Source organism: Camelus ferus, chromosome 6 (genome assembly GCF_009834535.1).
Source record: "Camelus ferus isolate YT-003-E chromosome 6, BCGSAC_Cfer_1.0, whole genome shotgun sequence".
NCBI classification, from domain to species: Eukaryota; Metazoa; Chordata; class Mammalia; order Artiodactyla; family Camelidae; genus Camelus; species Camelus ferus.
The window spans coordinates 15,800,053-15,814,535 of record NC_045701.1 but is presented as its reverse complement, the minus strand read 5'-3'; the positions used below and the strand labels follow the sequence as shown (position 1 = coordinate 15,814,535).

Sequence of the window (14,483 nt, the reverse complement as noted above, 5' to 3'; positions counted from 1 at the left end):
AAATATAAAAAGATCAAATTAGACTTCCTATACTTTAGTATGAAAATCAAGGGCCTTGGTGTTTGAGCAATGGCAAAAACAAATACTTATTATTCCAATGTTGTTTTCATAAAAAAAAAAAAATTTGTAAAGACCATGCTAGACTTCTGGAAGAGATTAAAAGAAAATCAAGAATGCTCTATTGAAAAGACAAAAACAATAACTGTGTTTGTAACCAATATTACCAAACCATCATTCTTTAAAGTTAGACAGAGGTTTTTATTTGTTTGTTTATTTTTTAAAGATTCAGGGAATATTTTGTATTAAATATAGTGCTTAACAAAGAACATGAATCCTCAATAATTTTTTACAGGAGAGAAACCAAGGAGGAAATAAGAGTTTTAACCAGTTGCCCTCAAGTTCATATTAGGTTAAACAGAGCCTCAAACACATACTAGAGAGAGCCTTGAATCTCAAGTTTAAATCATGTAATGTTTATATTAATTCACAGACTCTTACTCTTTGTTAAAAAAAAAAAAAGTTTTTTCGCCAAAGATCATCTCTGTTCCCTTTAGAAAGCTTTTGGAAAGAAACTATGCATAATCTCAGGATGTTCATATAATGTTTGTATTAATTCACAGACTCTTACTGTTTGCAAAGATCATCTCGGCTCCCTTTAGAAAGCTTTTGGATAGTCTCAGGATGTATTTGGTAGCTTCAACCCAGAGAACATTAGTAACTCAGCATAATTTATGACCTGAATAAAAGGACCCTTAGAAGAGAAAGTTGGCTACAGAGATTATTTTCCCTTCACCATATAAACGTAACCCTAAACCATTTCCTGGGGGTAACCCTAAGAGACTCCACGGGTACCAGACACATCAAAACCCATGGGAAAGCAACTCTCCTGTTCCTTTTCCCTAAACCACCCTATTCTCCCCAGAGGAACAGCCCCAAACTGTAGGGGAGTTAGAGAGGTTCCCCTTGGTATCTTGAGCTTCTCCTGGTTGGAGTTCAGGAGCCCACACTCAGTGGCTACTTCCCAGCTGCTGTGTATTAATCCACCTGTGATGAGACTGACCAGACTCTCAGCAGGGCAGGGGGTGGGTCCATGTGCCAGCTTCCAAACATTCACTGGCAGAGTTTCCTATGGAATTATTTCCCACATGCTTTCCACATCTCAGAAGTCAAATCATTTAGCTGATATTTTAAAAATAAGACCTAACTATAGGAAATGGCCAAAGGGTCACTGTGCTAACCTTAAGATAGAGGCACTTACACTGAGATGGTCTGACGTCAAAGTCAGAAGGTCTTTGTTGGATGGATGAAGTTTTTCAAACAGAATAGTGTCTGCTCCTTTGGAATAAAGCTTTATCTGTCCTTCTGGGTTTCGAACTGAAAAGAAAAAAGTTTGGAAAGTAGATTATAATCAATGAAATCCATCAAAACTAGACTCCCTGGGCTCCAGCCAGGCAATTTGGAAATGGACATAAAGCTTTAGCCAGTAGTGAGATATTTAGCTTTGGTTAGAAGGTCACTACCTAAGTCACTTGGTTTTACTCCTGTTATGTTAACTTAGAACTATTCCATCCACAGGAACAAATGCTTTTATTTGGATGCATACAATCTTTCTATTTTCCTCGCCTACTATTTCTGAAGGGCTGATACATTTAAATTAAGCCTCTGCATTGAGCAGAACTGAGAGCTTTGTTTGCCTATCTCCTGATGTGAAATTCAAGACTTCATGCAGGAATCAACTCTCAGTGTTATGCCAAATGATCTCCATATGGAATTCTAGCCATTCAAAACCATGGTTTATGTGTTAGTTCTCAGCCCTTGCTGACGTATTTCTTTACCCCCATTCCTCCTTGGAAAAGCCCTTTCATTCCAAGGTCACAATCCTGGCTGCAAGCACACTTTGCAGAGGGCTTTCAAAATCAAAATTTCTATCTTCTCCCCACTAGAAGTCTGTATTAGGAGGGCCGTGTTTTTCACCTGCCTCCCAGGTCTGGGGATGACAGCCTTGACCAGAGTCCAGTCCCTTGTCTCCAGTCCTCGAGACTTCCTCTGGCTGTCTCACACACTGCTGTCAGAAAAACCCTTCTTTAAGCCATAGAATACCTGGCCCATCTTTGTAGGCTTGGTTTTACAGCTTGGCACTTACCAGGCACCTATTTGTAGAATGAATGAATGAATGAATGAATGTATGACATAGCAATGTAGTTCTTCCCAGGAACTGCCTACAGCTTAAGACAACCGTCTGCATCACAACCTCAACACAGACCCTCACAAGCTTTACTGAGTCAAAGATTATTACATGCTTTCCATTCAATTATACATTTTCTCTAAAAATATAATGCCTTAAAACAAGTGAACATAAATATTGGCTTGATTAGTTTAATAGGATAAAAATTTTGATTCAGAGCTTGATCTAAAGGAACATAAATATCATAGCACAATAAATTATTTTTCCCTCTAATCGTTTTATTTTAATTGAAGCATAGCTGTCAATACAATATTATATGTTACAGGTGTGCAATATAGTGATTCACATTTTTAAAGGCTATACTCCATTTATGATTATTATAAAATATTGGCTATATTTCCTGTGTTGTACCATATATCCTTGTAGCTTTTTTTATACACATAGTTCGTACCTCTTAATCTCCCACATCTAAATAGCCCTTCCTCCTTTCCCTCTCTGTATCTGTGAGTCTGCTTCTTTTTTTGTTATATTCACTAGTTTCTTGTATTTTTTAGATTCCACATATGAGTTATCATACAGCATTTGTCTTTCTCTGACTTCTTTCACTTCATGTAATACCCTCCAACTCCATCCATGTTGTTGCAAATGGTAAAATTTCATTCTTTTTTATAGCTGAGTAATATTCCAGTGTGTGTGTATGTATACCACATCTTCTTTATCCATTCATTTGCTGACAGACTCTTAGGTTGCTCCTTTTAATCTTTAATAACCCTTAATCTTTAATGTCCATTAGTTAACACTTAATCTATTCTAGTTTTCTCCTAGCTTCAATAGAGCTAAGGCACCCTGGAAGCTTTTTTGTAGTGGGCTTGTCTAGGACTTGTCTTCTCTTCTAAGACTCATGGTCAACTTTGCTTATTTCCAGAACTCACACAATTTTTCTTGTACTCTGGCTCTAATGCTCACATTGGGAAGAAAAAAATGCAATTTATATCTAATTATTCAAGTGGGGGAAAAACGTTTAATCCTAGGAAAGGCTTTCTCTTTTTCATACAACATTCCAATTTAATTCCGATTTAATAGTTTCCCACATATTTTCTCCCTTCCATTACCAGGGCTATACAGGCAAAGTATATATATCATACATTTGCCAATACAACTTCTCTGTGACTGGTTTTTTTTTTAATAGTCCAAGCTAAGATATCAGTTCCCAAATATTTTTGGTCTCAGAACCCCTTTACACTCTTAAACCTTCATGAGGACTTCATGTGGGTTCTATCAATATTTACCATATTATTTATTAAAACTGAGAAATTTTATTACAGAAAGCCTTATGACACTAATTATAATATTACTGTAAGAATAATTATAACAATAAACCTATGATATATTAACATGAATAACATTTCTATGAAAAAATAACTATTCTCCAAAACAAAAAAAAATTTAGCTTGGGAGAGGCATTGTTTTATATGACTACATATCTCTTTAATGTCTGGAGTAATGGAAGACAGTTGGATTCTTATATCTGCTTTTGCATTCAATCTGTTGTGCTATCACACATCATATGGCTTTTGTAAACCCCCTTAGTATACTCATGAGAAAAAGATGTTGAAAAACAAATAACATTAGTACTATTATGACAATACTTTTTTCCTTGTGCATCCCCTGAAAAACTCTCAAATTTTCCTAGGGTTCCCCAGACCACTCACTGAGAGCCACTGGTCTACGAAAATCTTAAACTGATTGTGATTTGTGCAAATCCCTTACCATCTCTGTGTCACAGTTTCTACCTGTGAAAAGATGTTGAAACAACCTAACCTCTAAGGTCTTCCTAGCTCTACACTTTTCTGATTTAATAGATTTTCTCTTAACCCAGCATTAGCCCCTTTAAATTTGAGTTTATATAAATCCAATTTCATGGAATCCTGCTTAATTTTACTCACTAAACATTTTCTTTAGCAGCTTAGCAATTTTATATCTCTTTTCATTCAAGGCTTCTAGTTATTTCTCCTAGGAAATCTCTAAGCTAATTAAATCTCAGTCATTTCAGACATTAGCCAATAAAATAAAAATAACAGCACTTTTAAACAGACAAGATAACACGTGGGCAGATCCTAGACAAAGGTCAGAGATTTTTAATATAGAATCTGGCCCCACTGCCTGTCCTTTAAACAGTAGTGTTCTTCAGAAATTTTACCCAGGACCAAATTCTCCAATCCTTTGCACTTTCCTTGGGCAGTCACATTCTTTTTATGGCTTCAGATTTCATCAACAGGTTGATTGCTCTCAAATGTGTAACTCCAGCCTAAATTCATTTCCAGCACTCCCTTCTAACCTGTATATCCAACTGCCAACTGAACATTCCCTCTCAGATGGGCCCAAGCACATCAAACTCAAACTGGACACGTTATCTATCACAAATAACTAGTTACTCTTCCTCTGTTGCCCAGTCTTAATAACTAGCTTCACCATCCACTCAGTCTCCCAAATCAGGTATCTGGCATCACTCAAAGTTCCTCTCCCTTCACCAAAGCTAAGAACTTCTCTCTGCTACCTTCTCTCTTGCCTAGATTATGGCATTAACCTAAATGGTTCTATTCATTCTAGTTCTGCTTCCGTCCAAATTGCTCCATAACACAGCCAGAGGCATCTCCACACTGCTGCCTAGAATCCTGCAATTGCCTCCTTCTGCCCTTAGATCACGTTGGAACTCCTTAACCTGGCACACCCAGGAGTCATCAAAGTCTGCCTCTTTTCAGCCTATTTCCTATTCTGCTTCACTATATTCACCAGGATGCAATCACATGGTACATTTTTCAATTCTACATTCTCCTTTAGCTTCAAGTTCCTGGAACATGGTAGGTACCTAAATAAATATTTGCTTGGAGACTTGAATTGTAATCATGCAAAAGTCACTGAAAGCAGCAGCCATGGCTTTGTGATATAAAGGAAAGAAAAAAGTCAAATGGTTTCCAGGTTTATGCTGTGAATACAACAGCAACACTGTGAAGGGTGGTGAATAATTCCACTTTGCCCTATCTCAGCTGGGCGGCTGTTCGTCCATTCACACAGAGAAATGCCTGCCATATGTCAATGTGACTTGTACTCTGAGAATCTTTATAAGGTTCAGAGTTAAGAAAACTTTATCTAAAGATCTTTTAAGGGCTTTTGAAGGAATTACTGTTATTTACTCTTCTTTAATGATTATCTGCCACTTGCCCCTGCTAATAAATAGCTTTGAATTTTATCTCTGTACTTTTATTTACATAATTAGTAGAATTAATCCTTCCAAAACTATATAATGACATATATATTTATCAATATACTAGATTCTATACCTTCTGACAAAATCCTTTATAGAAATCTATTTCTATTTAGATATCTATGAATTAAATCAGGGCTCTTGCCCCAGAATGAGAGTACCTCTGGTGCTCAAACTATACATTCATGATCCAATGAATGATTATCAGGAAAAACCAAAAACAAACCAAGAAGGAGGAGGAGGAGAAGGAGGAGGAGAAGCAGCAGCAGCAGCAGCAGCAGCATGCATGTCTGAGCCTCCACCTCACGGTGTTGTCCCCACCAAGCCACGTGACAATCATGAGACTAGCACTGTTCTTTGCTTTGCTATCAAACAGAGACTTGTCTGTCCCAGTGGAGTCTCTCTTTCAAATTTCTCCTGATTAAAAACCAAACAGAACCAAAATAAAGCCCCAAGCCTCCATTCATTCGGTGGTGGAACATTACCTTTCTTCACATGGGATCCATTAAGACAAACATCTGATGTTTGCGGTTAGGCTGTGATTTCGCCACAGCCGGTAATGGTGACCAAGCTGGGGAAAAGCCAAACGTTTCCCTGTGTAGCAATCTTAGGTTCTGTCAACACCCTTGGAGCAGAGAGAAGCCCGTTCTGGCCAACCCCACATCAATAACACTTCCTCTGAAGCTGTGAATAGAAGAGAGTTCCCGCTGCTACAACGTGAGGCCAACACCAAGAGCGGTGTGTGTGCTCGACAACAACACGGATGCCAACTGCCTACGGCCTGCTGTCAAAAAACTAACAACAAACATCTTCAGATGATGTTTGTTGTTTACCTGCTGAGAGAAATAGCCCAGGGCTGGCTTCCCATAGTTAGAGACCAAAAACCCTACCATTACATATACACACATGTTTTACAGAGTGAAAACCGATTTAATAGGAGGATCATGATATTCGTAAGTTACAAAGGGTTGGGTTAAGTTTTATTTGACGGACATTCATAGAGAAGCCGCTGTGTGCTAAGCTCTGTGTGTGGCCCCGTGTAGTTTAAGAAGACCAAGGCACAGCCCCTGCCTTCGGGTAGCACCACTCTAGCAACTGGGAAGGTCACAAGTACTGTGGGACTGGTACCACACTGGAGCTATGAACAGGGTGCTCCGGGGAACAAAGGAGAATGTGGTTCTCTGGAGAGTGGGGAAAGCATTGAGAGAACAGGTGATATTTGAATTGCACATTACCAGGTGAATAGGAGTTTTCCAAGAAGAGAAGTGGAGAGGAAGAGAGGTCTCGGCTGAGGAAACAGCACGTGCAAACAATGTGAAAGTGCGCAGTGCCTGCCGGGAATGGTGAGGTCTGGTGAGGCTGGAGCACAAAGTTTCAGGAAGTGGAAGCAAAGCGGCTTGAGGTTAGGTTGTAAATCATCTTAATGTCATGCTAAAGACATCCTTTAAGTTCTGTCTAGGAAGCCAGCAAGATTTTTTAAGTTGGTGATGGTAAACTCAGGCCAGTGTTTTAAAAAGAATACCCTAGTGTCAGCATAGAGGATTATTTTAAGAGAGAACAGTTTTAAAAGCTAGTGCAAGCAGTGACGAGAGCTTTAACTAAAGCAGCAGCACCGGGAATTAAGAGAAAAAGACAGACGGTTTTTATGATAAAAGGAGGTTTTGAGGCTAGTTTTAGAAAAATCACTCTGTTGCCTTGAGGAAGAAAGACTTAGAAGCAAGGTGACTACTGAGTAGCCTACAGACAAGGCAAAAGATGCTGAAGCCTGAATGAAGAGAGCAGCAGAGGGGAACAGATTTGAGAAATGCCCTCAAATATCCTAGGAGAAAATAATGAGCAGTGTAATGACATGTAAAATAAATATAACATAATAATGAGGGTCTGTTAGCCCAGGGAAGTGGTCCCCAGACTGTGGTCTCCTGACCAGCAGCATCAGCATCACTTGGGAGCTTGTTACAATATGCAAATTTTTATTCCCCACCCCACACCACCCCCACCATTGAATCAGAAACTCTAGGGCTGCGGCCCAGCAATCTGCATTTTAACAAACCTTCCTGGTGTTTCTGATGGGAGCCAGTTTGAGAACCACTAGCCTAGGGGCATAAAAGAGATGGAGATATCAAAAGTAAGTCAGGTACAATAAGGATTAAGAGGCCAGACTTTGAAGAAAGATAAGCCTGGGTTCAAATACTTGCTCAGCCTCTTACCAGCTACGTGATAAGCTGTAAGACAATCTTCAACAAGTTACTTAAAATCTTTGAGCTTTAATTTCCTCATCTCCTAAGTGGGGGTAACATACTATTTGCAAGAACTTAATAAAATAATTTATTGTAAAGCATTCAGTCCACTGACAGACATATATAGTTAGAGATCACTGTTAACAGTTTTAATAAGAACTACACGAAGAGCACTGGCTGTGATGACATTTCCTACTAGACACATAAAATCTGAGGTGACCACAGTACAACCAGTGACAGAATCCAGGAGAAGGCTGAAGACATGTGTGTGAACCCCAGAGGGCGACTGAAGCTGAGGACCTGTATGGGAAGGACACAAAATATAGGCACTAGCTGCCACCAGGTGAGTGGTCACGGTTATCCGAGAAGGGCACAGGAGATGAGAAGAGAACAGGACACCAACACTGAAGAGTGGGACAAAGAAGAAGTCAGCTTGGGACAAGAGGAGAACCAGGAGCCAGCGAGGTCACAGAGGCCACGAGAGGAGTGTCAAGAGGAGGTCAAGAGTCTCAAATGTTTCTAAGTTAAAAAAAGATAGGTTGAAGATAAAGAAATGACAGATAATTAGGTAGATAGATAGATACATACATACATACATATATACACACACATACACACACATATACACACACACACATTACAGGGAGCAGGCCATTGCACTGCGCAGTTATGAAGGGACTGGAGACTTCTGAGAAGGCATTCCTTCCTGAATGTGGAAGCAGAAGCCTGACATAGGCTGAAAAGAGAAATCGAGGTGAGGAGCAAAAACTGATCTCGCACAATTCCACTGTGGTGGAAAGAATAAAACCGGGGCAGCAACATCGGTGGAGGTAAGAACATGAACAGTACCTTTAAGGAAACAGGATAATCACAGCATAGTAGGCTGAAGGAAGGAGCCAGTGATGGAGAAGAAATCAAAGGCAATGAGCAAGTGTGAAGCGAGCAAGCAAGGAAGGAAAATGGATGGGAGCAGGTAGAATCTGCAGCTTTGAAAAGGAGCAAGAGCAATTTTTCTCTGAAGCTGGAAAAGATGAGTAAAGTTATAGCTTGGGGAAGGGGGAGGAAGATGGGGAAAAGAGGAAGGTGATGGTCCTCTATTTTTTTTTTTTTTTCCAGAGAAAAGGCAGATGAATTTAGCTTCCAAGAGTGAAGCATATTCATGGCAGGGTTGAGGACTTGAGGAGAGGGCAAAGGTTTAGAACATCTGTTATAAGGACTGAAAAAAAGGGAGCAAAATCAGAATGAGAGGGACCCTGAAGCAGCACTCAGGGTCAGCACTGAGTTAGGAAATCACGGATTTGTTGCGGCGCTAAGTACAATCAGGGGTGATCCACTCCAACAGTGCAAGTGAACAGAGTAAACGGGTAATAACAAGGAGGCTGACGATGATGTTCACAAAACAACAACATCAACAACAACTAGCCTGTGCCAGTAACTCAGGAACTCATCCCGAGCCTTGAGTTTGCAGTCCTGAGTGTGCAGTGATTAAGTGAATGACCAGCATTGTCAGACTTCCTAGGTTCAAATCCTAGCTCTTCTATCTCAAGCTATGTGACCTTGGGAAAGTTCCTCAACCTCTCTATCCCAATTCTGTTATTTTTAAAATGGGCAAAAAATAGTAGTACCTACTTTAAAGGGTTGTTGTGACAATTAAATCAGTTATTTCATGTAGAATATTTATAATAGTGCTGGACACACAATAAGCAGCGGTTTTGTGTTAGTTATACTGACCTCTACTGAGTGGAGGCAGCGCTCAGGATGACAGAAGTTCATCAAGTTAATAAATACCCAAATTCTCAGCACATAACCAAGAGTGAAATCATCCTTGAGAGATTCCAATATAACCAGAGCACTAGCAAAAGATCAAAAACACTCTCAGCCACCAACCGTACCTATGACAGACATCCTTTTTCTGAAATTGTTGAAATCCAAGAAGGCAAGCAATTGGTAAGTAACTAGTGTTCCCAATTCTTCTATTGTGATTGTCTCTGGAGTCCGAGACTTAAAAATGAACCCCAAATTTTTTGCAGCAGTCACTAGAGCACCTTCATCAGGTGATTGAACTTGGTAAATCAGTTGTCCTAAAAGGAAAAGAAACAAGTGTATTAAATAATATACACTTTTTTTCAAAAATGAAAAGAAACAAATGTACTAATACTGAGAGTAACATTCATAGAATGCCAATACGAGCTCCAACTCATTTCATAACAACCAGCCCAAGTGTCAGCTCTAGAAATCAGATCTTTTCTACTCACCAACCAGCTGACCAGGTGCCCATCCTGTGGGATACCCCAGCACACCAAGCACACCACCACTGGAACCCGTATCATCTTAGAGGAAAAGACTCATTCCTGAATCTGCCTCCCTACGATGCTGAAAGTTTCTTAGGTCAGAGACCACACCTTTGTATTTTCAGTGACTAGAGATGAGCCATGGAAGTTCCACAAACTAAAATAGTTACTATATTTTAAGTTACATAATCCTCATGGCAAGCCTTTTTATTATTAAAATTACTACTGGCATACCTCGGAGATATTGCAGGTTGGTTCCAGACCAGTGCAATAAAACAAACATCACAATAAAGCGAGTCACACGAATTTTTTGGTTCCCCTGTGCATATAAAAGTTATGTTTACATTATACTGTAGTCTATTACATGTGCAATAAATAGCGTTATATATAAGAATGCACATACCTTGAATTAAAAATAATTTATTAAAAAAAGTTAATCATTATCTGAGCCTTCAGTGGGTCATAATCTTTTTGTAGTAGTACCATCAAAGATCACTGATCACAGATCACCATAACAAATACAATAATAATGAAAAAGTTTGCGGTAGGATAAGAACTATCAAAATGTGACACAGAGACACAAAGTAATCAAATGCTGTCGGAAAAATGGTGCTAATAGACTTTCTCCATGCAGGGTTGGCACAAACTTTCAATCTGTAAAAATCACAGTGTCTGTGAATTACAGGGAAGTGAAGCACAATAAAACAAGGTCTGCCTGTATTTCCATTTTATACTAGTGAAACCGATGACTGAAAACGTTATGCAATTTTTGAAGATCACACAGCCAGAGTGACAGAGCAGATATTCCAAATCCACTTTAGTCTGTACTAATGACCATTTTATAACACACAGGAGAAATCCCTTCAAACATAAGGAGCCAACCCAGGATGCTAATTATTGATACCTGGTACTGCGTATGTGTTGGAGTGGAAATAAGAAGGGAGAAGAGAGGGAGAGAATGAAGCAAGTGGGGGAAAAAACATAAAAATACACTTAAAAAACAGCATGAATAAAGTAAGCCCTTTTATATAAAATGATACTATCTCTGTATATAAAAATAAATTAGAAAAAGTAGGCAGAGCTAGATCCGTATTTACTGATTTACAGTAATAGCCAAGATAAATTGTTAAGAAAACTGGCTGCATATTAACCCATATGCTATGATTCCTTTTCATTTAAAACAAGTAAACCACCTATCTATATACATATATTCATATATATGTACTATATATATAAAATAAATATACGAGCAAGTGGAAAGTGCGAAATGTGCAATATCAAATGTTAACATTGATTACTCCTGTAAAGGTGGAATTAAAGTTCAGGAAAGAAATTATTAGCTTTGCCTTTATAAATCTTTGTATTGTATGGTTTCCCTTGCTACAGTAAGCATAAATTAATTTTTGAAATTGCAAAAAGAAAAAAAATTAAAGCAATCACTTGATCTACGTATGAAATTATGTGATAACTTCTACTTCTGGCAACACGGTGAACTGAGTGCCAAGACCAACCATTCCTGCTACAACCAACTACAGAGTCTGTAAACAGAAAACATTTTAATATTTTTGAATGCACTGATGATTGGCAGGTAAGCAGTAACTGTTCAGGTCAAAGATTGAGAAAAAAATACAGATGGAATAAAGGAAGGGCACTTCCTAAATCAAGAGAACTCCATCACTGGTTTCCGGTCTCTCAGAGCTTAGGTTAGAAAAGACAAAGACCAGGGAAGAAGTCTAATGAGAGACCACCTCTTAAAACTGAGCCCCTAAAAAGGATGCTCTCTCAGTATAAAGGTAAATTGGAAATCAGTGCCCTGTTTAAGAGTGCCTATTTATAAGAGAAAAAAAAATCTGCTGAAAATTTATGACCAAAGAGTGACTCTCATGTATATTTGCATCCTAAACTCACTGTATCTGGGTGACCTGAGAAAAATCAAACTGAAATTTCAGTTTAATGTTTCTGTATTAAAACACTGACTGACTACAGCAAATCCAAATCCTTTCTTATAGAAACCAGCCTTCACCTCAGGACCCAAAGAATTTCTACAAAGTTCCAAAAAAAATGGCCATCTCACAGTTGAAAAATCATCAAAACCACAATAAACAAGATATAATTAGAACCAACAGAAGGAAAAGAGAGAATAACATCTGCAAAAAGTTTAGATATTGGAATTATCAGAAATACAACACCCAAATATTTAATGGATCTCCAGAAATAAAAGAGAGGTATGAAATTAAAACAAAAAATTAAAAAGAATTAAAGATCTTGTATTAATCAAGAATAGATTATACACTACTGAAGAAAGTATTGGTGTACGGGGGAAAATGGAGAAAATTCTAGAATATACGTCAGAGACACAAAGAAATGGAAAAATGAGAGAATTAATAAAAGACATAGAGAACAGAGTGAAAATACTTAACACTGAAGACCTAATACGAGAGGGAAAATGAGTCAAAGGCAAAACTCGAAGAAATGCATGGCTGTAGAAACTCCAAAGTGATAAGACAGCACACTATAGATGTCAGAATCTCAATGAATCCTAAGCAATACAAATATTTTAAAAATTCACACTTATACTAAAAACATGAAAGAAGAAATCTCAAAAGCAGCCAGGGAGACAGGACTGATTTCCTTCAAGCCACTGTGCGACTGACAGCTGCCTATGCAGCAGCAGAAGCAGCAGCCAGAATACAGTGGACTATCTTTAGTGTGCTGAGAAAATTGTCACCTTGGGTATTTCAACACAGCAAAAACATTCAAGGATGAGGATGAGGGGAAGGTATAGCTCAAGTGGTAGAGCACATACTTAGCATACACAAGGTCCTGGGTTTAAGCCCCAGTATCGCCTCTAAAAATAAAATAAGTAAACCTAATTACCTCCCCCCAGCAAAAAAAAAAAAAAATTTTTAAAGAGTAAAGATGAAATAAAGTTGTTTTCAAAGTTTTTGAGAGTTCACCAACAGTCAGCTTTCCTTAAAGGGTATTCTAAAAATTACACTTTTGGTCAACAGAAGATCAGAGATTGAAAAAGCATTAATCACAGAAATGAGTAACTATATGAATAAATCCAAGCAAACTGACTCTAAAAACCATAAAAATAACATCTTGCGGGACTAAAAAAGAAAACACATGATAAAAATGCTATATAAGCCATGAAAGGTTTAGTATTGAAGGGTTTTAAGGTCTTTGTTTTGTTCAAAAAGGCTTAGGTTTTGTTAAGTTAATTATGCTAAAATTTCTAGGCTAACCACTCATTTGTATAAAAGAATACAAATAAGGGTATATTATTTCCAAAGCAGTAGAAATAAAAATGAACTAAATCCATAAGAAGAAAAGAAGAGACAAAGACACAAAAGATGGGGTAAATACAAAATACAAAATAAGATGGCAAAAATAAATCTAAGTATGTCAATAAGTATATACTTAGAATCTAAATACATAGATAATTAATAAGGGTAAACTGACTAAATGTTCCATTTAACATTTAGTTTATTTTGGTCAAATTAGATATTCTTTTTAAATGTCAAAAATTACGCCACTTATGAGAGATTTGTCTAGAACATAAAGAAAAAGATTGGCAGGAAAGAGTGCAAAAAGCTAAACAATGCAAGTACTAACAAAAGGAAAACATCTCTAACTATGTTATTACCAGACAAAACAAACTTTAAGGCAAAAATATTACTAGAGATAAAGAGGATCACTATATATTGACAGATGTTTTAATTTAATGATTTGTCTAAACTTGTATCTAACTAATAACATGATCATAAAACATATAAAGCAAACACTGGCAAAACAAAATAGAAACAGACAAACATACCATTACAGTGCATTTAACTATGCTATACTAGACTATAATGATGTAAACATACTCTCATTCATTGAGAAATCAAGTAGTTAAAATAATCCAGAGAGGTAGAAGATTAAACAATACAATTAACAAACAGTACCTAATAGATATATTTAGAACCCAGAACTCAGTAACTATATAATGCACATTCATTTCAAGCACACATGAAACATTTATGGAAATTGCATATGTATCAAGCCATAAAGCAAACCTCAGTAGATTTTTAAAAATTGATGTAATAAGGCAATAAGAAAAAAATCCTAAATTTTTTATCTCTTTAATTGCTGTCCACTTAAATAGAAAAAAAAATCCAATTGAAGCCTTTGTACTTTCCACTTTCCTGCTTCTAAAATTTCATCCTTCCACTTCCCCAAATAACTTCTACAGGAAACAAACAGCACACACTTAAAATAAAAGCAGCACCCTTAACTATAAATTATATGATCATGTAGTTTTAAGTCCATTAGATTTGGGTTCTATTCTTTTTCATAACTAATATCTATATAAGAAAAGTTTATATTTTCCAATGTACTTGAACATACATGGATTTAAGCTATCTATCCTATAATGAGAGCTTTAAAAGGAGAAACCTTATTTGGTGATGTAATCCTTCACTTAGAATCTCAAAGAAAGAAACAGAAATAGTTGTAAGGAT

At 37.4% G+C, this 14,483-nt stretch overlaps 1 protein-coding gene across 1 annotated transcript in view; it reads right to left on the bottom strand.

Annotated features, from left to right (window-relative positions):
* Positions 1–14,483, bottom strand: part of ATP8B4 (ATPase phospholipid transporting 8B4 (putative)) — a 193,063-nt gene that overhangs the window by 56,550 nt on the left and 122,030 nt on the right. The window contains exons 14-15 of the mRNA XM_032481217.1: positions 9,580–9,768; positions 1,259–1,374 (exon numbers count right to left, since the gene is read on the bottom strand). Coding sequence (XP_032337108.1) covers positions 1,259–1,374; positions 9,580–9,768 — 305 coding nt within the window. The remainder of the gene's footprint in view (positions 1–1,258; positions 1,375–9,579; positions 9,769–14,483) is intronic.